Source organism: Haliaeetus leucocephalus, unplaced genomic scaffold (genome assembly GCF_000737465.1).
Source record: "Haliaeetus leucocephalus isolate CR32 unplaced genomic scaffold, Haliaeetus_leucocephalus-4.0 Scaffold668, whole genome shotgun sequence".
Taxonomy (NCBI): Eukaryota; Metazoa; Chordata; class Aves; order Accipitriformes; family Accipitridae; genus Haliaeetus; species Haliaeetus leucocephalus.
Window position 1 is genome coordinate 4,053,630 of NW_010973104.1, and position 27,033 is coordinate 4,080,662.

The 27,033-nt window shown below is 43.4% G+C and overlaps 1 protein-coding gene across 1 annotated transcript; it reads right to left on the reverse strand.

Annotated features, from left to right (window-relative positions):
* Nucleotides 1–254: 254 nt before the first annotated feature.
* Nucleotides 255–27,033, reverse strand: ATP2C2 (ATPase, Ca++ transporting, type 2C, member 2). The gene is made up of 27 exons (XM_010579652.1): nucleotides 26,935–27,033; nucleotides 20,219–20,329; nucleotides 19,304–19,420; nucleotides 17,423–17,512; nucleotides 17,305–17,340; nucleotides 17,151–17,212; nucleotides 15,904–16,012; nucleotides 15,674–15,823; nucleotides 15,511–15,579; nucleotides 14,386–14,461; nucleotides 14,072–14,138; nucleotides 12,675–12,799; nucleotides 10,885–10,982; nucleotides 10,047–10,148; nucleotides 9,135–9,224; nucleotides 7,613–7,714; nucleotides 6,858–7,014; nucleotides 5,294–5,464; nucleotides 4,783–4,880; nucleotides 4,651–4,701; nucleotides 3,998–4,164; nucleotides 3,277–3,345; nucleotides 3,078–3,194; nucleotides 2,212–2,359; nucleotides 1,520–1,615; nucleotides 1,066–1,207; nucleotides 255–367 (listed from the first exon to the last, which is right to left on the reverse strand). The coding sequence occupies exons 1-27, from the start codon at nucleotides 27,031–27,033 to the stop codon at nucleotides 255–257; spliced, it is 2,832 nt and encodes a 943-aa protein (XP_010577954.1).

Genomic DNA, 27,033 nt, shown 5'->3' on the forward strand with positions numbered 1-27,033 from the left:
CTTGACATATAGATAAACGTTATAAAAATATACCTGATCTTGGTTTAAAACTGGAGCTGCTCCAGAGGTTTCTGTAGACAGTTCAAACAGCGTAGGTAGAGCGTGTAGAAGGAACAGACTCTGGCGTAAGAAGGACTGTCAGTACAGATTCACTTGAGTATCTTCAGAAAGGACGTGTGGTGTCAGAAAACGGTACATTTGAATTATCCAGCATCACAGCTCCATTCCAAGTATATCTTTAGAGGAAGTTTGCATCAGTTATGACACCCCTTTGTATGCTTTGGTCGGCAGCAGCGTTTTTCACAGAGTTTGATGAACTCGGACACAACAAAAACTGAGGAAGCCAGTCCGGTGAGAAACAGCAGGTCTGCCAAGAGGAAACAGAGCAGAGATGAGCAGAGCCGACAGCTGGATGTTGTTGGGCAGGAATCCCCAGTTGAGGGCCTTCCTGCAGTAGCTATTTGTGCTGGTGTAACTCCATAGATTATGTCCACAACTAGCAAGAGCATAGCTAGGCATTAGAGAAATGACTGCGGTAGGCAAGGAATAGCCATAGTTGGCATAGTCCACTTGGTGGTTAGAAGCCTCTATGATATTCATTTGGGATCACTGAACCCTGCTTCTAGCACCGTGCCTAATGTAGGTGCGATACAACGTATTATGGTAGAGTTTGCTTAGACTGATTCAAAAGGTAAAAATACGCATTGCATTTCAGCTAGGAAAGAGTCACCCTGCCTTTTCAAAATGGAGTAACTGCATAATGATCCTAGGTAGATTTATGTAGAGAAGTATCATCATATGGAGCTCGTGGAAAATCTTGGCATGTCTCCATTTACATGCATTTATGTGCAGTAAATCAAGATTCAAAACCTAGGCTGGGATAATGGCATTAAATACTACTACTATTGGTGTATAGCTATGTGTAGGTATATAGGTATAGGAGCTGTTGATTGATTTCTCCTTCCAGCAATCTGTTGGGAGCTATCATGTAACAATTTGGCAATCACATCTGCTTTTTAAAGTAGCTTTAATGAAAAAACCACATTATTTTGCAACTTAACTTACCTAGCACTCCTAAATTCTCTGTCTGGAAGACCTTTTGTAATGGAGGGATGTATATAACAGCCAGCTGTCCCAAAAATGACCCAAGCACAGAATACAAGAACATGCGGTTTCGAAAAAAGCCTATTTCAAGTATCAGCTTTGTCTAGAGAAGAGGGGGGGAAAAAAAAAAGAAATGTAACATTTCCCAATTCCCTGTTGGGACTTGAATGTCACACTGTTTCTTTGCATGTAAACTCCATTACTTTTTGAAGTTATATGAATGTTAATTTAGGGAGGGCTATGTAGTTGAAAGTATAGTTGCAGTTGAACTATGATGGATAACTTTATTTACAAAGATGATAAAAATCATGCTGCTTTAAGTGACATTAAAAAACCCCTTCCTATGCAAAATACCAGTATTCTAATGTTTGTGTTAGTGTTTTGAGACAAATTATTGCTGACAGAGCAATCTCACCTGAGAGCGGCATGTTAGGGCATTGAAGAGGTCAAAAAACACGAAACAGGTAAAAGTCATTGTTGTGGTTCGAGGTGTTATACCACTTTTTGGATTCTGAAAGCACATGTGAAAATTCAGGGGTTAGTTAAGCCTTACAAAAATACGTCAAATCAATAGATGAATTAAATATACCCTTTAATGATTCCAGTCAAATCAAAGGGTAGTAAAACAAAGGAATAAATCTAGTTCTAGCTACTTTAGGTAGCATTAATTTCTCGCTGCTAATTGTTGAGTTTATGATCTTATCAACCATGTTTTAAATTCTTAAACTGGTGTGGAATTTGAGTAAAGAGTATTCTAAATTACTTAAACTGTTATAGTTAACAGTCACTATTTACAAATAGCAATCCAGAGTACTTATGTACTTGGCATTTTCTACTTACATGGAAAACTAGAGGTGAAAAAGTATCTTAAAGCATCGATATCATATAAAGTAATAGTTTTCCCATTCTAGATAGGAAGCTTCAAATTAGAGGCAACACAGAAAGGCAGGGGCAGAGCTAGGAGCTGACCCTGGTTCCTTAACCCTCTGCCCGTACTGATCCTTCCCCACTGGATGTATTTCAGAAAGTCCTTCACACAAACTTCAGAAATTGCCCTTCACTTTGTTCTCCTGATGAAAACAAGATACAGTTACAGGTTTTCCTTACCTCCTTCCAGAAGACAAAGAGGGTTCCACTGATGATAATTATAGCTGACATGAAGATTTTCAGGATCAATGATTTGCTGAGTATAGTATCTGTGATACATCGGGGTGGCTGTTTGATAGTATCCCTGTCAACAGGTTCAACTCCCAAGCTGCCTCAAAGAGAAGCAAAGAGAAGAAAAGAGTTTAGTTCATGTGGATCGTCCCGAAACCATAAACCGATCCCAAAACTGATAAAACAGCATGGATCCGGAGCATGAACTTCTCTGAAGCACAGCATGAGAGTTATCAGTATTCTGACAGGGTTACCATAAAGCCCCAGGTTTGTCTGAGACACCTATGACAAAGGTCTTTTTTGCATAATGAGCTGCTAAAATGATATCTTAGGCTACCATAGTGCATTATATCAGTACCGATCCCAGAGGGAAAGCTAGCTGTGAGATTGTGGCCAACACCTCTTCCACATTGTGGAAGTAGTAATTGTAATTAGTAGTAGTTGTAATTAGCAGGTGGATGAGGTTCCCAAGTCTTGTGATTTTGGGGCATATACCCCCATATGTATGCAGTATTTCCTCACTAGTCAAATCTGCAGGGCTACTAGCAGGTGATGCGGTCGTCACACTCACAACAGACCATTCACAGTAAAGAAGTGGAATAGTTAAGTGATTCCACCACAGAACAGGATCGTATAAAACCTCAAGTAAATCTGAAGTGCTTTTGGAGGGATCAGGAGGGAACAAAACTACAACTTGTCTTATCTAACCACCAAATGATTGGTGCATTGATAAGAAATCATAACAGCTTGTGTTCCTAAGCCAAATCCAGACATATTGAAACCAAGAATATTTTGCTCATTTGACTCTTCCATACCTCTGGGCTGGCGGCCCATCCATGATGATGTTGATCCATAAGATCTGCATCGCATTGAGTGGATTTGGTAGGTTGAGCACTGTTGACAGAGTAATTAGGCTCAAAGCTGAAATGCTCCTGCAAAGCACAGAAGAACATTATTCTGCATGGCTTCACCTAAAAGGTGGCTTCACTGGAATCAAAGCAAACTGGAACTTACGTGCTCAGCTGGAACCGGACAAAATTTTTTATGTTGTAAAATATTCCTTTTCCCTCTTCTATTGCATTCCTGGAAGGGAGAGGAGAGTTTATTAAATAACTAGTACTCACACTATTTTACACTGAGCTCCCTGTGACACTCAAAGTACAAGTTGTCTTCTCTAGCACTTCTTTCTGATGAAATTCAGACCCCAGCTTGGGAGAAGGGCATCAATGCAGCGTCTCAGTTAAAATGACTTTATCAGGACCAGTAGATCTGAAAACCCTGGTTCATACAGCCAAGTCTTGGTTCATAAAGCAGGCATGTGACCTATTTATATCCTTACTCTACTCTGCCTACTCTCTCTGTTGTTACGAACCAACAGAGCATTGCTAATTATGTCTTTCCTCTGAGCTTTCTGGATGAGGCAGAGAGCACAAGTTACGATCTACCCAGACTTCTAGGTGCTTTCAAATCCCCGGTTAGCTACAGCGATGAGAAACCAGCACTTTCAGATGAAAGGTAGCTTTGTCACTACCACTTGAAACAAAAAAGTCATTGCCGTGTATGCAACTGAAAACGAGCCCACGCCAGGTATTTCCACTTACTGCCTGTTGACTTACATGTCCTGCATCTTGTGTCACCTCCAGGGCTAGTCACACAGGAGACTTGTTGCAATGGATAGCCAGAAAGTATCTGAAGTAAGAAAGTGTCTGATAGTAAGAAAGTCACTAAAACCTACATTACTGTTGAGAAGTCGTCATCCACAAGAATCATGTTGGCAGCCTCTTTGCTGACGTCTGTACCAGCTTGTCCCATTGCGATCCCGATATCGGCAGATTTAAGGGCCACGGCATCGTTAACACCATCTCCTGTCATTGACACAACAGCACCAGCCCTCTGCAAAGCCTGTGAGAGTGGAGAGATGAGAGGCTCTGAAGCCCGAAGATAAGTAAGTCCTGTTGGCAATCACAGGATTTGCACATAATATCGAAAAAGCAAGAAGTGCTATGTGACTTTGTGGGTAAAACAGACTCAGCAGCCTACTGAGGACAAAAATCAGACCAAGAATTAAGAGACTGGATTTTCAGGAGTACAGATAATCCCACAACTCCAGCAGGAGTTAAAAGAGCGGAGTAAAGTCTTCAGAAATCATTCTCCTGATATCCTTGCTAATATCTCACTAGTGTCTTCCAGATGACCCAGGCCAGATCTGCAAGAGAAATGCTAAGACCTTCAGTGTAAGTAGTGCCAATGCTCTAGCTTGGGTTTTATGGTCCTTTAGTTTGAGCTGATGCTGCCTTAGAGGACCAGATGGTCTAGAGAACTGAGGGCCCCCCACTCCAACAACTTGTTTTTGTGAGGCATACAACGGATTTGAGAGGCTCTTTGTACCTTTATGATTTTTAGTTTGTGCTTTGGACTTGTTCTGAAGAAAATGGAAACCTGAAAAACAAAAAAAATGCAGTCTTGTATTACATGGATACTATTGAAAGTAGGCCTTGTTTTTGTAATCAAAACCATTACATTTTTGACAGTGGATGATAGCTCTGCCTCTGCCAACTGGTCCAGCTCTTCCCCAGACATAGCCTTCAGCTTCCCATTGCAGAGACCAATATTCTGTCCTGCAAAAAAAAAGCCTAAAATGAGATCTGCCCATCAGCTCTGGAAAAAGCCAACTATTTCCAGACTCAACAAATAGAGGCAGCAATTAAGGAATTTACTGGGAAATACATCTGAACCTGGGGCATCTGACAGGGCACACAGCTCTCCGGCTCCCAGCTGGGCCAGTCACCCTGTCCGTACTCAACTGGAGTTATGGAAACAATACAATACCCAAAAGTGGCCCATAGTTCATAGCTGCTCTATTACTGCATTTAATATGATTTGTTTCAATGGAAAAGCAAGAACTCAGTGGCATTTAAAACCTCTATTGCACACTCAAAAAGAATGATAAAGTTGATTATTAAGTGCCAGAACATTTGACTGATCTGACAGACATAATATAGACCCACAGGAAAGAAGCTAAGTTTGCTACCTATAGCCACAGCAGTTTCCAGGGCATCTCCAGTTATCATTTTTACTGATACACCAGACTCAGAAAGGACTTGAACAGCTTCTCTCACTCCAGCCCTTGGGGGATCAATTATTCCAACCAGACCTAAAAACGTCAGTTTGCCAAGTTCTGGACCTGAAGCCAAAGCGAGTACTAGAAACAGAGGGGAAAAAAAGACGACAAGACTACATTTATTAATAACGTGTTTCCAGACATTAAAATGAACATTTAGAAGAGATACTAAACTGATGGTTTTCCAGTAGAAAGTCATTTAAATCAGGTCTTTATTCATTATAGTCAGAACTTGTATAGACACAAAAATTTGGTCCACTCAAATAATACCAGTTTATCTGAATCAGAGCATTTTTGTTTAATGTGTTTCTCTCTCAGGATTTATTTCCTTCTAATTTATAGCTGTCTACCAAGTCTTCCCTAAATGCAGATGGATTAAATTGGGACAGTGCAATGTTAGACCTGACACTATTAAAGTACTTTATGTTAAACAGCAGCGCTCCTGTAAAAACTTAAAACTTTTTTTTTTTTAATCTAAAAAATGTGAACTGTAAATTCAGTTAAACCAGTGAAACTTCCACCGTATAAACATCAAGGCTCTGAACATTTTTGTTTCTGTTCTTGGTGCCTAACCATATCATTCAATCGTTCCTAAATCACCCAAGGATTTTTTGTCAGTGTTGCTTTGATGATTGAATCACAAGCTCGCAGCACCTGCCTGAGCTAATCGCTTTTCCTCAGAGCGGTAATTTGCCATTCACAACAGCAGATGACTCTGATATTGTAAAGCAAGCTCCTTACATGAGTTACTAACCACAAGACACAGGGCTGGAGAATATGTACATTAACTACACCACCTTCCAAACCCGGATGCCAAGACTTGTTTTCATCTCCTTACAACCTAGGAACATGCACAGGAGATGGTGTCTTTGTTATTGTGTGAAAGACTAAGACATTTCTGAAAGGATGTTTCTAGTGATGAAGGGAACGACGCGTGTATAAAAACTTCTGTGGGCTGCGCACTGACACGCAATCAGGATCAAAAGGAGATCGTTAGATTTGGTTCTAATACAGAATTGAACCAAACTTCAAATAAAAATCTCAGTGCCCAAATCCATGTTTGGAACCTCTCTCAAAGTTGCTTTTTGTTGCTCTTGAAACAGCTTCTCCAAAAGCAAAGCTTGGCAGAGCAGCGCTTAGATCGGGTTCAGCACAAAGCTTTTCAACGCAGCGTTCAGACCATATCCCAGGCAATCGCAACACTCAAGGAAGAAAAACATTCACCATTTCCAGTGCTTATTTTCAGCTCCTTTCACTCTCACTAATTTAAACCCAACAAGAAAAGATTAGGGGAAAGCAAGCAGCCAGCAGACCTAAGACATGGCCCTCGGCAAACTCTGACAAGTCTTATGAAGAGATCATGCAAGTGATGCTAAGGACTGAGACTCTGTTCATCCTAACCAAAACAGAGCAGGAAAGCATTAGGGCATGATAACCTGTAAGCGTAAGGGAGACATAGACAGCAATGACTGACCCCGTAGACCTGAGGAGCCCATTCGTTTTTCTTCCTGCTGGTAGAAGGCTTTCTGCTGGGGTGTGAGTGATAACGAGATGCCGCTGCTGTTATACAGAGTGCAATATTGAATAACTTCTTCAAATGCTCCTTTCATAAAGTAAATATCTTCCTGATCCTTTAAAGTAAGGAGATAATATACTTTATCAAAAAAAAAAAAAAAAGAAAAAAGAAAAAAGAAAAGAACACATTTTAAAAATACTGGTAATGCATAAGGCTTTACATCCTAGGTAAAAAAGATCTTTTGTTTGCTCTTTTACCTGTTTTGTAAAATGCCCAGGTGCATGTATTTTGCATGTGATATTTTTGCTCTAGACGTTTTTCACGTTCAGCCGTCACAGACAGAATGGTAATGAAAAGGTTGGTAAGTTTTTAAACCAAAGTACAATATCAGCCAAAATGAGCTCCTTAACCCAGTAAGGGAAAAATGGCCAACATTTTCTGCCAGACATCGTATCTTTATTCCCCTGTCAGTTGTCTCTGAAAAGCTTTTGTTTCCCTGCTCAAACCACTATATGAAAAGTATTGTCTTCTCCCATTCAAACACAACTTTGCAAGCTAAAATTACACCCAAGTTGGGAATTTTGAGGTTTGTTCAGTTTTCTCCTGACATAGTTAACTTCTGAAAACATTTGCTAAAGAGATACCATTTCATGCCCATTGTTGAGGTGCACAATTAGAAACACGAAACCAGCCAACACCACTGTTTGCTTTACCTGATTTTTCAGTGTGCATTTCACAGCCATCCACTTTTGTTCAGAGCTAAATGGAATTTCCTTCTTTCTTACATAAATATCTTTTATGTCAGCTAGTTCCATCTAAAGTAAGGTAAAACAAAAAGAGCACTGTAATGCTGAATAATGCCAAAGCTTGTGTATATTTTCCATATTACAGGCATTGACCGTTGACCATGTACTTCCAGGCACTCATATACCACAGAGCTCAAGAGAATGCGTGGGGAGAGTAAAACTCATATTTCAAACCCATGTTCTCCTTTTGATGCCTGATATAGGATAAATTAAACTGGAGGTTGAAGCTCGATCCCTGTTGACTTTTGCAAGAACTAGGGAGCTGCACTGCTGTCTCGGTGGGGCTTTGGGTCAGAGGAGGCTCAAGTCCTTTCCCTACATCTATGGCAAAGCAATGGGCAGAGCATATTTCTTCCAGCCCAAGCTCAGGCTCCCCCACTTTGGTTATCTCCCAGCCACCCTACTTGGAAGAAAAAGGAAAATTTCAAATAACTGAGTGGTCAAGCGTGGATGTGGCTTCAAATTATTTCCTAATGAATTAAACTCAAAAGACCCGTCAGCTATGAAGTACAACAGTCCAAATCAATACACGCCTGCTTTAGCAGCACACATGGGTGCTCTAGGTGAAGTGGTAGCTGTCAGAAGTAGCTTCCAATCTCTCTCTCCCCCAGCTCCAACTAAACTAAAAAAATTAAAAAAACCCAGAAGAGACAACCTCTCTCATGTCCTGCTATTGCTTGGCTACTGAAAGGCAGAGCAAAAGGAATATTTTAATTCAGCGTTTAAGGAAATAAAATGTCTGTTTTGCAAATGACAAGTCATGGTTTCCTTATTAGAGTTACAAGTTTGAAAAATAGGAGGTAGGAACAGATGTTTGCAGGTGCATCGTTTCATCAGGCACCTTCTGTGCTTTACAGCCCACCTGAGGTCTGTGGACCACAGGCTGCGTAACGCTGATTAGATGATACCCTGAGGCATTTTACAGCCCTCTGCCTGTGATCACGAATGCAATATTCATTAAAAAAATCTTGTTTTACATAATCACAACTAGAAAAAAAATGTAAAAGCTAGCAGATGACCCAAATCGATGATGAGCCTCTGCCATGCTTTTTAGTATGGCCTGTTCTTGCTCATTTTTCACTCTCTTGTCTTCCTCCCGAACTCTTAATCGGCATGTGCAGAAACTATAAAAAAAGGTAGTCCATCCTGAGCCCAAAAGAAATCCATTATAGAGCGTAATTGCAGAGATTAACCAAGCAAAACAATTCTTGCTGTTAGCAGAGAAGCTCAAGGAAAGTGTTTGTCCGTGACAAGAGGTTTACATGGGAGAGGTGTATATCTATGACCTTGGGGAGAAGAGACAAGGAAAGACTAAAACCAGTCTGGGGACTGTAAAGAAGTCTGATCACTCCTGTTAGACCTAACAATTCCAGCTCTTTTTTTTTTTTTTTTTAAATTTCTGGAAAATTTTAAATCTTAACAATCTTACCTTCATTGCAAGGGCAATGAGAGCTCCTTCTGTGGGCTGTCCGATCACACTACTTTTCCTGATAATAGCATTATTGACTACACAGCCAGCCTAGAGGAAGGGACATATTTACATGGTTTATTTTTTTCATAACTAAATTCATAGCTTTTTCATCTTTTAAAATGAAATAATGAAAGATTGGAGAATGAAGGCAGCCACATCCCAAAAGATGTGCTATTCCCCATAGCAGCATCTCTTGAGATCAGCTCTTATGCTGTCTAAACCTGCTTAATCCATAGGATACACCAATATTTGGTAAAATATTACGTTTTGGATAAATTAACATCAAGCAAAACATTATATATATCTAATGAGCTTGATAAATCATGAAAATGAGAACTTAGTCTCTCCTACTATTGATTCGAACTTGCAGTATAGATAAAATAAGACCTAATCTCCATTTGAGATTCCAGCTCAGATCATTTCACTACCCAAATACTCCGCTTTAGCCTACAATTGAATGTGCAAGATTTTACTTAATGCTAACAGGAAAGCCAGAGACCATCACAATACATTTGTAAATTGAGTATGTAGCTAAAGTCTAGAATCTGTCCACAATAAAAACCTGAACGTGGTAAAATTAATCAGTGTCTCCTCTGCAAGAATTGTATTTTTATCCAAAATGTCATTGACACTTTAAGCTGATGACTCTAGTGTCTCCCTATGTATCTTGTTCTACCTTTACTACCTTTCACCTATAAGCTTCAGGTATTATATCACAATTACTCGGAGCCTTTCCTTGAGAATGCTCTAGCAAGACAATTTATTTTAGAGTGACAAAAGTAGCTTTTTTTCACACTAATTACCCAAAGGGATCTGCACAAATGAAAATTGAATATAAATAGGACAAGCTGGTTGATAATTTATACTTACCTCTACTAGTTTTCCAACTGAGACATTGGAAAATTGTTTAAGAACCTCCTTTGATGGCAGAAGATAAACATCTCCTTCTCCACTGTAGCCCACCCCACTGACCTGAGGAAGAGAGAGACAGAAAAAGCAAATTTCCCAGTGCCAGGCAGGACTATACTACATCTTTATACAATGGGGTGCAGTCGAGCAAATTTTTCATTTTGAAGGCGTGCTGGGATTATTCTTTCTAGCTCAAATCAATGCTTATAGGAAAGGCTGCAAATAATGAAAGTATAATATTACAATAGCTGTACAGGAACAAAAAGAATCAGCTTGTCGTATACGGAACTTGCTCACCATGAGTTCAGAAGTCTCTTGCAGCTCAGTTGAGAGATCCAGCCCTTTGGTAGCAGCGGGTTCACTGGTTTTACCCTACTGATGACTGGTCTATGCCTCCATTGCCTTACATATTGCATGCCTGGATTTTTTACCCACTTTGCACACAGGTAAATGAACCAAGTGGAAGGATCAGGTCACTCGTGTAATAAATATTCCCACAGAAGATGGGTCCACAAGGGTCAGTGGCAGGTTTTGGTATTTACAATAATTGCGAAGAACAGCAAATGTTGTCAACAAACATCTTTTTTATGGCATCTGAGCAGCTTTTGTACACTCAGCCCCACCTCTACCTCTCTCCAGCACTGCAAAAGTCTCTTCTCTTCGACGGAATCAGTGATGTGCAAGGAACTGCTCGGTTTGGGACTGACTCAACATCCCTCATTTGGGCCTAATTGAACTAAAAGCAAATTGGCCCTGCTGAGCTTGAGCAGGGCGGTCTGTATTACCGCCTTGGCCATACCTCTGCCTGGAACCCATCCGAGGTCACGAGCCGAGTCACCGTCATCTCGTTGGCCGTCAGAGTCCCTGTCTTATCTGAGCAGATGACATTGCAGCAACCTGATGCAGGAAAGTTTTTAATCAGACCTAATAAATACTGCAACTGAACCACGAGATTCAGGGCCCCAGAAGTGGGAGAACAGGTTTCCCTAATGTTACTCAAACTGCACCGGTAAGAAAAGGGAGAAAATAGCAAGAGAATGGGTGAGTTTCCTAACAGAGTGTTGTAAGGAAAGAATTTGAGTGCACGTCAGGGTATCGCATGCATAATTTGGATGTGAGATATGGCAGGAAACATCTGAAGAGGGCCACATTGTCTTGAGCATCATATGGTGGGCAGTCAGAGAAGGCACTGATCTCCAGGGAATTGGTCAACATTTCTGAGCTGCAGTATCACACAACAGAACAGCTGTTATATTCTGAAAAGGCGTATCAAATTCCCTCTCTGCCACATGCTTCCTCAGATAGGCCATTTAACCCTTGCTTCTCTAAATCAGGAATAACAGCCCTTCCCTGCCCAACCATGGGATTGCAAGGGTATGTGTGTTAAAGACTGTTACAAAAAATACTTAAAAATCTACAGCTAAGAGCAGGAGTTGCCCCACTCGTGCTCTGCTCTGTGACAATCCTGCTTCAGTAAAGCACATTTCTTCCAGGGCCCGTTTATACCACAATACAGCAAAGGAGTCGATTAGCAGAGTCACCACATTCAGGCTAGTTTCCACTCCCAAGAAGGGGAAAAATTACTTTAATGCAAAAAAGAATCAGGCTCCAGCACCCTTCTAAGTCTGAATATCTTCCCTGGTTCTGGAGGTGATCATGCTGCTTAGGCACAGACCCCATGAGCATGATGACCACCAGGTAAAAACCTGGAGAGAATAAAGCAGATTGGGCTGCAATTAAATTAATTGCAATTTAGAAGGATTAGCACAGAGCAAAGCGACCACCTTCAATATGTCATTTTTAGTTATTGACAATTAAAGAATTGGATAAAGAAGAAGGATTATTTTTCTCCTTTTCAGAAGTTTAACGACACGGCACAATTAACATGTGGGAGAGTACAGTTTTTGCCATGCTTAGACTGTGTTGCAGAGTACCCGGCTATCTGGCAGTTACACCTATTTGGGCGCAGCCCTACCAGAACGAAATTCTTCATGAGATAAGGCCATTTCAGATGTCCTGGGTCAGGGCAAATACAATAAAATAAGGGTGATAAGATTCCTTAACTGCAGAACAAACAAGGGCAGTTCAACCAACAGCAGCATTTCCAACGAAGACAGATTTTAGCTGAAGGATCCGGCTGTGCAGCAGATATCTGTGACTGCACAGGCCAGGCTTGGCATTTAGTGTACTTTTTAATGAGTGCTACTAAATACACAACGTATCTTCTCCTTCATATAACTGCCATACTGGCCAAGGTCAGAGCAGCAAAGCCTGGAATACAGTGACCTGGGAGTAAGGGCCAATTTGAAGATAAGGGGAGGTGGAAGAATAATTTCATTATGGTTCATTCTGCCCTGCAGTTGTGAGGATGGGCTGGACTCCTTCTCAAGGTTCTCTCTTTCTCTCTGTCCCCATTTTCCATGACTCTTTAGATATCAGGGAGGTGGCCACACAGTACACATATTCCAATTTTTTAAAATTTTTTTTTTTTTAATCAAACCAAGGCTTACTTGGCCAGCCCATTGCTATTCAGTTCAGATTTTGAAGCCTAGCAGACAACCAAGCTGTGTGACCCCTTTGCAGCCTTACCTAAGGTTTCTACTATGGGCAACTTCTTCACAATCACCCTTTTCTTGGCCATCCGGAGAACGCCCAGCACCAGCGTAACGGTGACCACGATGGGAAGACCCTCTGGAATGGCAGCCACTGCCAGGCTGGGGACAGCAGAGACATAACAGCTTCAACACAGGGGTCAAACTACGAGTACCGACCAAAACGTGCCAAAGGGACATTTCCATGGGGTGAGTTTTCCTTCTTATATGTGTGTATCTGAATGGGAACACTCAGGGCTAACTACTGGGACTCCTGGCACACTGTAAATACAAAAGCAGGACATTTATCCAACTCCTCAACCCTTTTTCTGGAAGATTTTGACAGAACAATTACTTTTCTTCTTTACATTGCCAAAGAGCATTAGTTTCTGGCTAAGTAGGGATTTAGGGGTTGCATTTCATTTCATTTGTTTAACTTTCCGAGGATGGAAGTTGAATATTCCTTGGCACCCTGGCTCACACATTAGCCACTGGCTCCTGGCCACACGCAGCCCCTCATCACCTCTTACACGTGGGTACGAGCTGTGGTGGGACAGGACAAGTTCCCCAGATGTCCCCGTGCCGCACACACTGAATCGGTGCAATGTCAAAACCTGCGACACCTGACATGCTAGAAAAATCCAGACACAGTCTGCATCTGTCCCTTATTTATTCCTTGGGTAACTCTGAACACTTCTAGGTATGTGCAAGAAGTCATCAAAGAGGACTTTTGAAACCATAGGGTGGTCTCCAAAACTCAGGCTTAACCACTTTTATTTGCCACTACATTCACCCAGGAGACAGGAAGGTGGGCACCAAGCCAGCTTGGCTTCTCTTATCTCTTCAGCTGTGGTTTTGTTCTTATTTCCATATAAAAAAAAAATTTCTTTCTTTTTTTTTTTTAGGATTGATTTTAGAGCCATGACAACACCAAACAACAGGTTTTATGGGTACTACTAAAAACACATGGTTTATTATGTTTGATTAGGAGGTTGTGACTGCTTTTTATGCCACATAAAATGTGCATTCCTATCTTTAGATGTAAATCCAGTAAGAACAGCAAAGAGTAATATTTGCTGTTGCTGCACTCCCATTAAATTCATAGAACAGATAGGAAAGGACATTCACAGCTGGATGAAGTGGAAATGCCAGCAAAGATTTTCAAAATATCAGTTTCTAAAATTAAATAAACCCTCAAACTTGGTGGTTGTTTTTTTTTTTTCCTCTTAAATTGTTGTAAAGCTCACATTAATTTCACTAGTGCAAGATCAATATGTATTTATGAAAGGTCTTACTCAAGTTCCCTTTTGTGAAGTGTCCATTGTTTTGAACAAGGAATTCCCTGGGACATGTTTCATTAGAAATCAAAAGAGAAAGGTGCTCTCCAGTCCTCACCTAACTCCAATTGTGAACATGCTGAGGAGATGCTTCCCTTGTAACCAGCCAATGAGCATTATTAAACCTGGTGGGGGGAAAACCATCTGATTAAAAAACATCAAGAAATTCATAAATCTCTAACCTGCTTTAGCTGTTGTTGGAGAACTGAGTATGCAATGAGGCCCCCAAACCTCTCCCTTCAGAGGTGTCTCTGCTTGAACCCCTAAAGTCCAGGTAACCCACATCAACAAGTACTTTTGGAGAAAGCAGCCCTGGAGAACAGAGAGCTTTCACAGCTGACCATGCAAGTACGAGCATCGCGTCCGACTCACCGATTACGCCAAAGGAGAAAAGAGTGAGTTGCTTCCCCAGTCTGTCCATGTTTTTCTGGAGAGGTGTTTTGGGAGTCTGGAAACATTAGAGAATAGCTGGTTTTCTTTGCTTGGTATGTGAAACGAGAAGATGATGGTCAGCCCAGAACGACTGACCCCCACAGTCCTGGGTATCATTACTGTGGTCCCCACAGCTGCCTGATACACCCTAGAGCTTTCCCACCCCAAACCCCCAACAGGGTCTGCTGGGTACAGAGCATCCTGCAGGGAGAGATTTTCTGCCTCAATGCACTCGAGATGGGCAAAAAAGTGGGAGAAGAGATGAATTATATTTGTTTACAGCTGGGGAGGCAGACTAAGGGCTAAATCTGGAAAGGACCTTAGCGATCGAGTCCAGGTTTAGATAACATGTGTGCAAAGCCTCTGGGAAAAGGATAAAAGCCTGGGACACCCATCCTGATGGTCTGGGCTCTCCTCTCTAGACCAGGGCCAGTCTGTCTGTGACCTGGCAGAGCTGAGCAGATCCTTCTCCTCCACCGAGCCAGCTCAAGCTGACACGTAGGAGGGACCCTGGGAGGTGGTAGGGTTTGGGAGGTCCGAGTTTCAGGCCAAGGAGGGTGCCAGATCCGAGCTTCTGCAGCAGCACTTTTAAGCACTGCAGAGCATCACAGATCTGCAGCAGCACTGCAGATGCATCACAGCATCTTGCATAGTGGCTGCTTCTGCTTTCCAGTGATTTCTTGCGTCAATGGATCAAGAGTTACCTAGTTTCTAGACCCTCATCTGTGTTAGTTCAGAGATCTGACCCATGAAATTTTGTCATGTGTGGAAGTAAAAAATCTACATACCTAGTGGAAAGTGTGTGTGTGTGAAAAAAAAAAAAGAAGAAATTGTGAGGTTTAGGTGACTACAAGGTTAGATACAAGCTACATATCAAGTCTGGATTTAGAAGCCTAAATCCTGCTTATAACCTTTTTTGGATACAACACTTTGGTGTCCCTCAGTCACCCAGGCATTTTGTAGCAGAAACCAAAATGGACCCAGTGCATTAACTCTTGGGACCACTCCTGCTCACAGACTTTCATCCAGGACATCCACCATTTCCACAGACATAGATTTCTTTACCTCTTCAGCTTGCATCATTTTGAACACCTCTCCAAACTGTGAATTTTCACCTGTCCCAATAACTACACCCTGAAAAAAAAGGAAAAAAGGGAGACAGATGGAAACAAAATCTAGACATTCTGTAACTAATGCCAAGGAAAAGATTGAAGATGACAGAACTCACTTTTCCCTTCCCATATCGCACCAGGGTCCCCATGAAAACAATATTGCTCAGTGTGGTTATGTCCCCCGCTTCCAGTAAGACACCATCAGTCTTGTTGCAAGGCTCAGCTTCTCCAGTAAAACTGGATTCATCCACCAGCAGATCTGTAACCTAATTAAAAAGGCACATTTCTGGCACTGTTAAAACAAGAAATTTCCAAAACAGGCTCTCATACGTGTAGCTGTATTTACCTCTATCAGCCTGAGGTCTGCAGGAACCCTGTCGCCAACAGACAGATAGACGATATCTCCAGGCACAAGCTCTCGTGCTAGAAGATGCTGCAGTTTTCCTTCCCTTAGGCTACACGAGACAAATGGAAAAAGAAGAAAGGAAACCAGGCTGTGAGGTTTTTATTCCTTCTGCAGGCTTGGGAACGTGACTGGCAAGAAAGCAAGAGCCCTGCCCCAAAGAGCTTCCAATGTATATAAGAACATAAAATCTTCATAATGAAGAGGAGAGATGATTATGTTCTGTTTGGGCCCAGTTTTAATTCACAAACTGGTGGGCAGGTTATGGAAGACTTGCATTTCAGCAATAAGTACTGTTTACGTCACTTATAAGGGAGATAGTGTCAAGAAGATGTGCTTTCCTGTGTCTTATGCTTTAAATAATGAAATGCAGATTCTTTAACCTAAAAAGAAGCTTTATAAAGCTAGTATTACCACTGGCATTTCAATGTTGTATTAAAAGTACAGCCTTTCAAGTGGTTAGATGCTCATAGTATCATATCATAAATAAAGAACAAACAGCGGCATTTATAAGATCCAGACCTGGGTGAACTTTGGACTAGAAGAAAACCCCACACTGCTTTTGCAGTGCAAGGTTTCTCTGAGCCTCACAGCTTATTTACGTTGGCCGTGACAAAACTGATTTGGAAAGACATAAATAGAAGTGTTTTCTGTATTCTAAAGCACTGATACCGAACATCAAAGCAGTCAGGGAAGCGGTCTCTGGTACACCCTACCACTGCTCCATGGGCAATGCCGTGGCCGCACTCGCCTGCGCCCGACCTGCACCGAAACGCCCGGTGTGCCTGTGCATACAGCAAAGGGCAGGCGTGGGTGAGGAAACCTCCGCCTATAAGCCATTTTGTGCCAATCTCTTGGGCAAAAACTACCCTAAAGCCAAAAAAATTCAGAGGGGAGGTTTTTCCTGCACAGGGAGTCAGCGACACGCAAGAGGCTGCAGGGATCCTCATGCGGGGTGGGACATTTCTGGGACCCTGCTGGCTCTCAGCATTTATTAAATTCCAGCAGGTGCCTACTTTAAAAACCAGAATTATTTGATCCCCTTTTAGCTGCACCCACACACGGTGCTATCCCTCCAGAGGCCGGGTTCTCATTACGTGCATGACACCCTGAAGCAATTTTCTTCACTGATCAGTTCTTCCCTCATAACCCAAACCCTGCTAAAACCCACTGAAGCAGGCATGCCTCACCAGTTGCACTCAGGGGGCACGAGCTTGTTAAGTTCTTCCAGCGATTTTTCCGAGCGATATTCCTTTTAAATGAGAAAGGAGAAGAAAGCCAAGTTACACGAGAGGGCTCGCTCGTGACAGCCCCGGCTGCAGAGCCAAGCTCTGGCTGATGTACCTGGATGAAGGCCACGGTGACGACGATGAGCACGGCCTGTGAACAAAGAGGCATTACAGGTGTGGGCACAGCAGCTTCAGAGAGTGAAGGGTTGGGTTGCAGGAGAGGTACCACCTACCATGGCGATGCTCACGGCGTCCTCGTATTCTTTCGTGATGACGCTTACTAAAGCAGAAGCCAGCAACAGAAGAATGAGGGGGTTTTTAAACTGAAAAAAATAAAATTGCAATATAAAATTAAACATGGAGATGCTGAAGGTGAGCTGGCCTCGCATCTCATCAGAAAGGATTAAACACACGGTTTTGCTGCAGGGACCCTCCTTGCTTGTGACAGCAGCATCGCCCTGCCCAGACAGAATGGGTGCAGCATCTGTGGTCAGGCTGATGCCGGATCCTGCACCTGTACAGGAGACAGATGGCATCAGGGACCAGCAGGACAAGGCTCGCACCAAAAACCGATAGTTTCCTCTCTTTTCCCCTGCTTGCACAAGCAAGGCTCACCTTTGCAGACATACAGCACAGGGCTGACCCTAAGAGCTCCTTGGAGGCACGATAGGTATGAACAAAAACTTTATTGTCTTTTTAGAATTTGAAACCAAAAATCCTCTTTTTCTTCTTTTTTTTCCTTTAATTAATCTGCTAAACTCTGCCCTGTTCCCCGCACTGCAGGAATCAGATCCGACTTTTTTTTTTTTTTTTTTTTTTCTTTTAAGCACAGATTTTAAAGACTTTTCTCCTACCTGAGAAAGTTACAGCTCTGTTTAGCTAATGTGGGAATTGAGGTAAAGGAGTTAAGTTGGGCAAAGACAAGACTGCCTGTTTTGGGTAACAGGAACGTGGTGATGCATGGCAGGAAAGCCAAGGTTTAAATTTATTCCCTGCTGAAGCCAAAGGTGAAAGTCCCCTTCGCTCCTCTTTGGAAAGACTGGGCCAAAGGGGCTGCTTTACAAAAATTGCAGCTGCAAAAAGCCACGTTGAGTGTCTGCTGAGGGACAATGCTCAAGCGCTGAGGTGCGAATGGTGTGGGACTGCAAGCAGCTCTTCCAGAGACCAACAGGTTGTGGAAGGATCAGAGATGCACTAAAGAGTTCATTTGGTGTCCCCATAGGAGAAGCAACTCGTTAAGGATGAGCAGAAAAAAAGCACCAGCTCACTTTTTATTAAGAATAAAAGAATCCTTGAAGAGCTTTAGTGATGATTACAAACTGCTTAAAGAATACTGATCCCATAGGAAAAAAGGGGTAACCCATGAAATAAAAATACAGTCTTTCAAAGCAACTAAAATCTTCATGATCCAGCTAAGCAAGAACAAAACCAGTCAAATTGCTGGCTGAAAATAAACACACACACAAAAAAAGACCCTTGTTGTTTGGTTAAAAGCTCTAAAGAAGAGGTGAAAGGTGCATTAAATACAGATGAGAACCAGTTAATAAAAGCAAAACTCAAGGATAACTCAGCTGGGGAAAAACAAGATGGCAAATACCACCTTCTGCCTGGCTTTTGGGGGCAGCTGGTTTGAAATCATGGATCTTCACAGTGCATGGCATGTTACTGATGTATTCCTAATAGAGACACTAACACTCACCTGAGCTCTACGACTGCCTCTGCTTTTGCTGGAGGTTTAGGCCTTTCCTTCACTGGGGTAACTGAAATCAGAGTAGCTTTCAGCTACTACTGGTTTTCCTCAAACCTTCATGATTTTATCACTTGCTTTAAAGGGAATAAATACGCTCCAGAAATCAGGTCACTGAACTATGGTTTTTGATTTGTGGACTGTGCAGAGATAAAAAGGTTTATTTTTATTTTAAGATGTTATCTTCACATTAAATGACCCTGCGTCTGAATCTCACAATGGCTTTCCCAGGGGAAGAGACACTTTCTGTATCTGGGGCACAGCCTGTTCCATGGCTGAATCTGTGGAAGTAGAAACCCTGAATATTTCAATGTAGATACATGCTCAGGCCAATCCAGCCAGGGGTTTTTGTGCAGAAAATCCTTACCTGGTCTAGATATTTCTTCCATATCGGCTCTGTATTCTCTACTGAAAATTCATTCCAGCCATGTTTTAACCTGCGCTGTAGCACAGAAAACTCAGGCAGTCCAGTTTGTAAGTCAACCTAGAGGGAAATTTAAAAAAAAAAAAACACAACAATAAACCAAACATTACTTATTGTAGAATAGTTATAGGAGAGTTCTTAAGGCAAAGTTATGTTTAAAAACCTGTAAGTAGGCTGGGCAAGATGTTCATGCTTCAGTCCCCCACAAAAAAAAAATAAATCTATCCTCTGTTTTTCTGTTTAGGTATTTACTTTTGTTATCTATAAAACTTTACCATGAACCATCACAGAAATCCATAAAGTAAGCACAAGTTAATTAAAAATATTTCCACAAGTGAGAAACCATATAATAGATGATGAATTAGAAATCTAAAATAGTAAAGAATTTATTTCTGGTTTCACTCTACATTTAAAGAAAAAAATAAAAATAAAAATACCCTAACAAGATTCAAAGAGAACAAATGGAAGAGGAATAAGATCCATTTTGCCTGGATTTAAAAAAAATTAAAAAAACAAAAAAGCAAGGTTAGACACCAAAACACTGCTAAGCATTATAGCTTTCCCTGGTCGTGGGGACTCAGCCTTTCTAAACTTCCATCTATTTTTCACACATGGGGTTAAACGTGAGTTATAACATCAGATTGTTTCTTTTCCCAAGACCAAACCCCAATGCAGACTGAGTAACTGGAGTTTCCTTCCCGAGCCCCAGTGTCCCTCCATCCCTCCAGCTCCGTCCACGCTGTGGCCGCAGGGAAGCTCGAGCGGGGCTGGGGCAGAGCGGCCGGTTCTGCCACCGCAAACATCCCTGCCAGGGCTGGTCTCCCCACCCCAAGTGGGCAAACGTGTAAAAACCCTTACGTTTAAAGCTTTTGCCAAGTCTTCTTTATGGCATTTACAGGCATCTTTCGGGGGCAGAACTGTCACCTCCTTCTCCTGCTCAATTATTTTCAGCTCACACTCCTCATGGGTCTGAGTAAATGAGATAAAGCAATCGTTAGGGGAGAGTAGAGTTAATAAAAGTATTTCAGCATCTCTCTGCTTCTTCCCTTAATCCCATTCCCTTCACTCACCTTGCCAGCTGCGTGACCTCATAGTTAGCTAAAACACTTCCTAAATCACAGCACTTTACACCATTCACTAATTAATCCTCATTACAGCCTCAAAGCCAGGTGCACATCCTTGTAGTGGAAGAAAGGCTATTAGGAACTGGATTACCAAAAAGACAAACCCACAGCACTGCCTTAGTCAGAAAAGCGTGCCGGGCTCTGCCGTTTGCAGGTATCCTGCCCGAGCTGAGCATTTTTCCGTGCCAGTGTCTCAAAGCCCACTGCACACTCAATGCTCACAGCAAGGAAAAAACCCTATTTTCCCTCATTGAAGACTAATAAACGAACAGCAAACACACGAGAGAAAAATCTCTGAGCCAACAGGAGAAAGCAAAAGCCTCCTCTCCCGTCTCCACGGCTGTTTTCCTCCACCGCAGCTCTGTGAACGTCTCCAAGCTGGACAAACCCTGCCTGCCCTATCCAGGCAGCCTGAGGGCTGCACCGAACTCCCAGCGCCCGGGGGCTCAGCACCCTGACCTCCGTTCCCTTTCAAGACCCCTCATCTCTTTTTCCAAAACGCTCTTTCCAGAGCGGCAGCGTCCCCTGAAATCTCAGCCAGGCACATGACGGGGGCGATGCGACCGCTATTGCAGGGCAAGTACGGAGAGGGAGAAATCTCATCCTTCCCGAGGGACAGGAAAATCCATTTCTATTTACCTTCATTCATAAAGCACAAGAGCCCGTGTTCGTTAGGAGAGGGATCCCAAGAGAGCGTGGTGCTCAGCCCCCGGCATTGCTCAGCCCTATGGCCAGCTCACACTCAGCAGGGTGGGAGGAATTTAGCACCAGCTCCCCGCTACCAGTGCCCTGCGGTGTTTGCTGGGGGAAACATTCAGGTCCAGCTCATAGAAGCACCCGAGTAAAGGTTTGGAGGACTTCAGAAGTGCCCGAAGTGGTATTTGGAGAATCAGCCCTTCTATGAATATTCAGGAGGTTTCTAGAAACATCCAGTGTTTTGCAATCTAAAGCCCGAGATAAATGCAGAAAAATCTCTTTGGCTGTTCGCTCATGCTGGTACGCGGAATCTGTTTCTGTCTTGTGGCTTCTGGAGAGCTCATAGCAGATGAGATAGGAGCATCTCTAAGCCCTGCTCCTTAAAAACGCTTTTGCCGCTTCCATACATTGCAGCCCCCTTTTTGTCACTGGTTGCTGTACAGCTGCTAATGCGAGAGAGATCCTGGTACTGACCTGCTCCCCGCAGAAACACAGAAGACTTTGGTGTGATCCCTTGGTTTGTGCAGTGCTCGTTTAAAAGCCATTTTGCCCCAGGAACAACCTGCCTTTCCAAAACCCTTGCAATTTGCCCAAGATTTCCAAGGATTTTCCTGCTTCCATGTTTCCCTCATGCAGGTGACCATGTTTTGCCCAAAGAAGCTGCAGTATTTCTCCACTGTTTTGAGGCATACTAGCACCAGACATCACCCTTATTTTAACATTTCCTTAACAGCCATCCCTAGAAAGGACAAAAAAGTCCTTCCATGTTTAAAACTGATGATTTATTCCTACTTGTGCATCCTCGCTGTGCAAATTCATCCGTTCCCTGTAACTTTGCTGACTCCAAGACCCTGTAAGACCAAAAGCCACCCACGCATCTAAGGAGATGGAAGGGCTTACTGTGAAGAAAATACAAAGCTGTCACATATAGAAACATACCTTACATTCATTACTGTGCTGACTTGATTAACGCAGTTTCTACAGGCTCCTCTGTGCTGCTCAGGGCATATGCAGGCATCAAGGTACATCCTTGCCTCAAAGGAGTTTAAATTTTAATTAAAGGAACTGGAGGATGGGAAAAGACCCAGGCATGAGGGTAACATACCTACAGTCTCCAGAGGCAGCAGGGGAAGCCTGGGCCCAGCTCTGTCATTAATATTTACCTTTAAAAAGGTGTGGAGGAAATGAATGACAAAACCACACAGCATATAGACGTGCCCAAGTCATACGCAGCCAGAACTGGCTGCAGAGCAACAGAAATGCTAGCTCTATTCTAAAAACCTATGCTCCTTACAACCAGGGGCTGTTGTGAAATGAACAGCTTTATTGGGATGAGTTAATTTGCATTGATTAGCTTACACCTGTGAGTGATTTCCCCTGGACCAATTGACACAACTTTTCCTACCAGATAAACAGCTCCAGCAGTGCACAAGTTGGAAATCCATCAGTGGAGCCTTGTCTCCCTTCTCTTTACCAAAGTGCTGCTGGTGCAGAGCCCCTAAATGCATCCACCCCATGTCTGCTAGGCACCAGGCAGTGCCCTGAGCAAACCCCTTTATAAACTAACCTCTTATTGTGCATTACTTTCTTTTCCATTTACATTGTAAAACAGATGTGGGCTATCAGTGCTATCCATTTACATTTTTAACCTTTATCTTTTAGGCGTAACTCAAGCACGAGAGTGCACGACTCCATGTGGCGGGGCAGGAAGAAGTAAAAAAAAAAAAATTAAATTTTTAGTTTATCTATTGCTTTGCAAGATCAGGAGATATTGGAGGCTGTAAAGAGCAGCTGCTGGTGGCTGGGAGCCACGCAGCTCGGAGAGTGCTCGGCGCTGCCGGTACCTGCGCCGCTGCCTCCGCATCCCTCGCCCTAAAACAATCCATCAATTGTTGCGCCACGCAGCCCGTGCGGGAAGGAAGAAAACGTGGGGCTTTCTGGAGAGTACGTAGCCCTTTCTGTATACTCTGGCAAACAGCCCAAAAGATCAGTTCTCGGGATTTCCCCCACCGCCGCATCTGCCTTTACTGAGGTTTTGCATATTCTTTTCCTCCATCTTAGATTACTTTGGACCAGCTAGTATATCGTAATCCGGTCAGAAGTGGGCTGGGTTATTTAGTCTAACAAGAAGCCCTTTAAAACATCAAACAGAAACCCTCTTCTTGTATATTCTTCATCCTTAACTAAAAAAACCATACAGTAACTAAATCAAACCATTCCCAGAAAAGCCCTTTGCATTGCTTTTTTCAGTGCACGCGGCAGGCGAAGGACCTGTGTTTCAGGGGTGCAGGCAGCGTGCAGAAACCAACCCAGAGCAAACCACAGCCCTGCAAAGCCAGGAATTGCCTCGCTGGGTTTCCTTATCGGAGCCCCCAGCCGTTTCCCACCCCCCCGCCGTAGTTTCAGCTCCTCTCGCACACAATTTCTCGCTCCCCCATCGCACGTCTATCACAGAATTGCAGACTTTCTAGGTGAAATAAAGCCTCTGGTCTCCCTGCTTGCAGATATAAGCCTTAAAATAAACTTTTTGATTGTTCAGAAAGCCAAGGGTTTTCCAGAAAAGCTGCTTTAAAAGTATTCCCTGGATTTTAAGTTGCCCCCAGGGATATATGAGCGCTGCCTCATTGCCCCCAGCTGCACATCCCACTCCCCTCACCCCCACTGCTCTTTTGCTCCTGCTCAAACCTGGCTTTTTTTTTTTTAATTAAAAAAAATCTTCCAGCTCCCTTTAATCTGAAACAAAGCTCCTTGAGGGGAAAGCTGGCATTGCCATCCCTGCAGGAAAGCCCAGTCACTGCAGCTCCACAGCCAACAGTGACCCCAGTTGAGAATTCTCCTCAGCCACCCAAACCAGTCCCACCCATGCCCCAAAAAAACCTCAAACCCCAAGAGTTTAAGGCAACTTGGTATGTAAGGTCTCCTGGGATGGAGGTGCTGCAGCCCTCAGCCCAAAAACCTGTGGGAGCTGGAGGGAGGGAGCTAACTCCTTGCCTGCTGGAAGCTTTTCAGATGTGAGAAATTGGGCTTGACACCTCTAAGGGACTGAAAACACACACGTGTGCAAGTGAAGTCTGTGTTACTGCTGTGCAGAGTCAATCCCATGGTCTCCTTCTTTTCCCCTAGAAGGAAAGCTACACTATTTGGTTTTATTTTGAGGGCATATAAAAAAATAGGTACCTGCCTGGTAATAAAACTGTTCTGATAAGAATGCTCTGCATATCCAGGAGGATATGGAGCCTGTGAAACCCTCCAGGACATAAATGTTCATTGGTGTGAAACCTGAAATGGAAAAAAGCCTCGAACCAAACTGGAATAGTGATTTAGCCCTGAATATCGGACAGGGCTGGGAAATACCCGTACTCCATCTCATGGCTACTGAATCTCAAATGGATCAGGTATTGTGGGAGAAAGGATCAAAAGGGGTTTTGGTGAGAAGAAATGGAACAGTTGCAGTGGAAAAGTCCAGCTCTGAAGAAACTCTGAAGAAGATCTTAATGCACTAAAATCTACTACCTGGATGCACCTGGGGTAGGAGCCAGCTCTTTCTAAAGCTAACAAGAGAAAAAGCCCCTAAATCACGGCAGGACCCTGGTGGGTTGGCAGTAGATCTCCACGATGAACTCTTCTCCCAGCGGCACTGTGTGTGGAAATGGAGGCCACCCCACGGCATAAAGATGGACAGATTGCCCTGGATGGTATTACAAAGGGAAAAGGCGATGCGACCCATGCAGTGCATGGGTTTTTCTCTCCCTTTCAAACACACGGACACACACAGGGACGTGTGCTTGTGCATGCGTGCACACACACGTGTGCACACACACACGCACACACGCTTGGATGCTCAGAAGTAAAATCTTTGGATGGTCTTCAGATTTCTGCGGGAAACACAGGGTTCTCATAAACTGTAAGTCGGCACCACAAAAATTCCCTGTGGTTCTGAACAGGCCACTGGAGAAAAAAGGGGTTTTAACCATATACAGCAGAGTCTAGACACAGGCTGTGCTTGCGCTTTGATGTAGAAGTTAACTGTTCTGCCATCTCCGGATAACACCATCGCCAGAGCCTGTGAGCTGGCCATCACCTCGCAGTTACCAGTGCTGGGGCTTTTCCTTCACAATCCACAATTTGTGTATTTATTGTAGCTTGAGTCCCATCAGATCACCTGGACTCATATCTTTGAGGCCCAGGACAACCCTTTGACCAAAATACTTAAGGGTCTTTAAGATTGAAAGTGCTCTGCAACTATTTTCAAGTAAAGAAGCAAAATACCAGCCTTAGAGGAAATGTGAGTCATTTACCAGCCTAAATCATAACCCGAGAATACGTTCTTGATTTTTCAAATTCCTGTTGTCATTTTGCATTGCTGCCTATTTCCTACGCCTGGGCCAAAATGCTGGTCGTCTCCTGTCCTGTTATAAATGTATCACACCGCACGGACTAGAGCTAAAATTCAAGAAGGGTTTGTATTTGGAAGTAAATATGTATCATTATTTATTTTGGCGCAGCAGAGATGGTGCTGCCAAAGAACTAGTCAGACTAATTGCTGGTGGCCTCCTGCCTATGTTCGATCAGAAATCTCAGCTTGCCATCAAGGCAAGATTACAGATACTTTCTGTAACCTCATCGAGATCTTCCTTTCCTGGGATTTTGAGCTATGCTCGAGTAGTGTAGAGCAGCATCGCACAACGCACTGCGGGGTGCATAAGGTAAGAGTTCAATGTCTTATTTTCCTCTCCCTGTAGCACTAACCAACCCCCATACTGGAAAGACGAGACTCAGAAGAGAGCAGAGGATTAGCTGAAATGACACCTGAGAAAAGAACTTAGTCACAGAAAAGAACATGAATATCTCAAAGTGTGTGGATGGTGCTTGTTGGGATGGGACTAAGGGCTCACCCCACATGCTGAAGGAATTAGACAAATCGGGTTTACGTGGGAGGGTGCCCAACCTATTTGTCATGCGGGAGAAAAAAATGGGGCTTGAGCAATGGAAATCCCTGTGCTGAGCAAACGTGATAATAAGATAATCCCAGACCTGAAGGTTTTGTGGCAAAAAAACAAGAACAGTAAATGCGTCACCTAAACCCCCACTCTTTGGTCCACCTGCACCAAGAAGAGACAGTGAAAGCAGGAAGGGGGAAACCAATGTTCATACACCAGCATTTTTCAAGAAAAGAAAGCATTATATCGAAGTGGACTCTGCAGGTCTGAGCTAAAGCTCTTCTCAACCATTCGTTACCAGTAATGACTGCAGCAACAGCACAGAGGACAGCCCGAGGGGTCACAGCCCATCCACCAGCAACCGGCACCGGTGGCAGAGGTACCGCTGGGGACAGGGTTAGCCTCGCTCTTCATCTACCCTTCTGCCGAGACAGCGTTTGCATTTCGTGCGAGCGCTCCAGAAAGCCTCCCACAGTGCCCACGGCCCCACGGCAGTCGCTCTCCTACACGTTTCGTTAATCTTGAACCTCCTCAAGTGCAGAGAACAATGTTCCTGGCCAGGACTTTGGCCTGGGCTATATGTCCCGGGAGCATCGCATAGAAACAAGTATCCCCATCTCAGCCGGCTGCCTGGTAAACATCATTAATCTTATCCCCTGTTGTACACAGAACAACTCCAGCTGCAGAGAAAGGAGAGCACAGAGGCCGCGATATCAAGTTACCGGTGGGACAAAGCAGGCAAAGTAGACAAAATTAACCCCAATTACACAAACTATTTCAGCAGGTCCAGGCAAGAGGCACAGGCAAACCTCACCTCCTCTTCTGGCTCGCCGCTTCCAAGGGGCTGATATTTCTGGGCGAAGCGGAAAAACGACCTTTTCTGGAAGAGTTTGGCAAAACCTCCTTCTCCCAT

What these genes read in the sequence shown, in the direction of transcription:
- ATP2C2 (XM_010579652.1), bottom strand. Translation starts at nt 27,033, where the DNA reads ATGGGAGAAGGAGGTTTTGCCAAACTCTTCCAGAAAAGGTCGTTTTTC. An exon ending in TGCGATATGGGAAGGGAAAA is followed by an intron (nt 15,580 to 15,673) that starts GTGAGTTCTGTC and finishes CTTTTTTTTCAG; the next exon opens with GGTGTAGTTATTGGGACAGG. An exon ending in AATGCACACTGAAAAATCAG is followed by an intron (nt 7,015 to 7,612) that starts GTAAAGCAAACA and finishes CTTACTTTAAAG; the next exon opens with GATCAGGAAGATATTTACTT.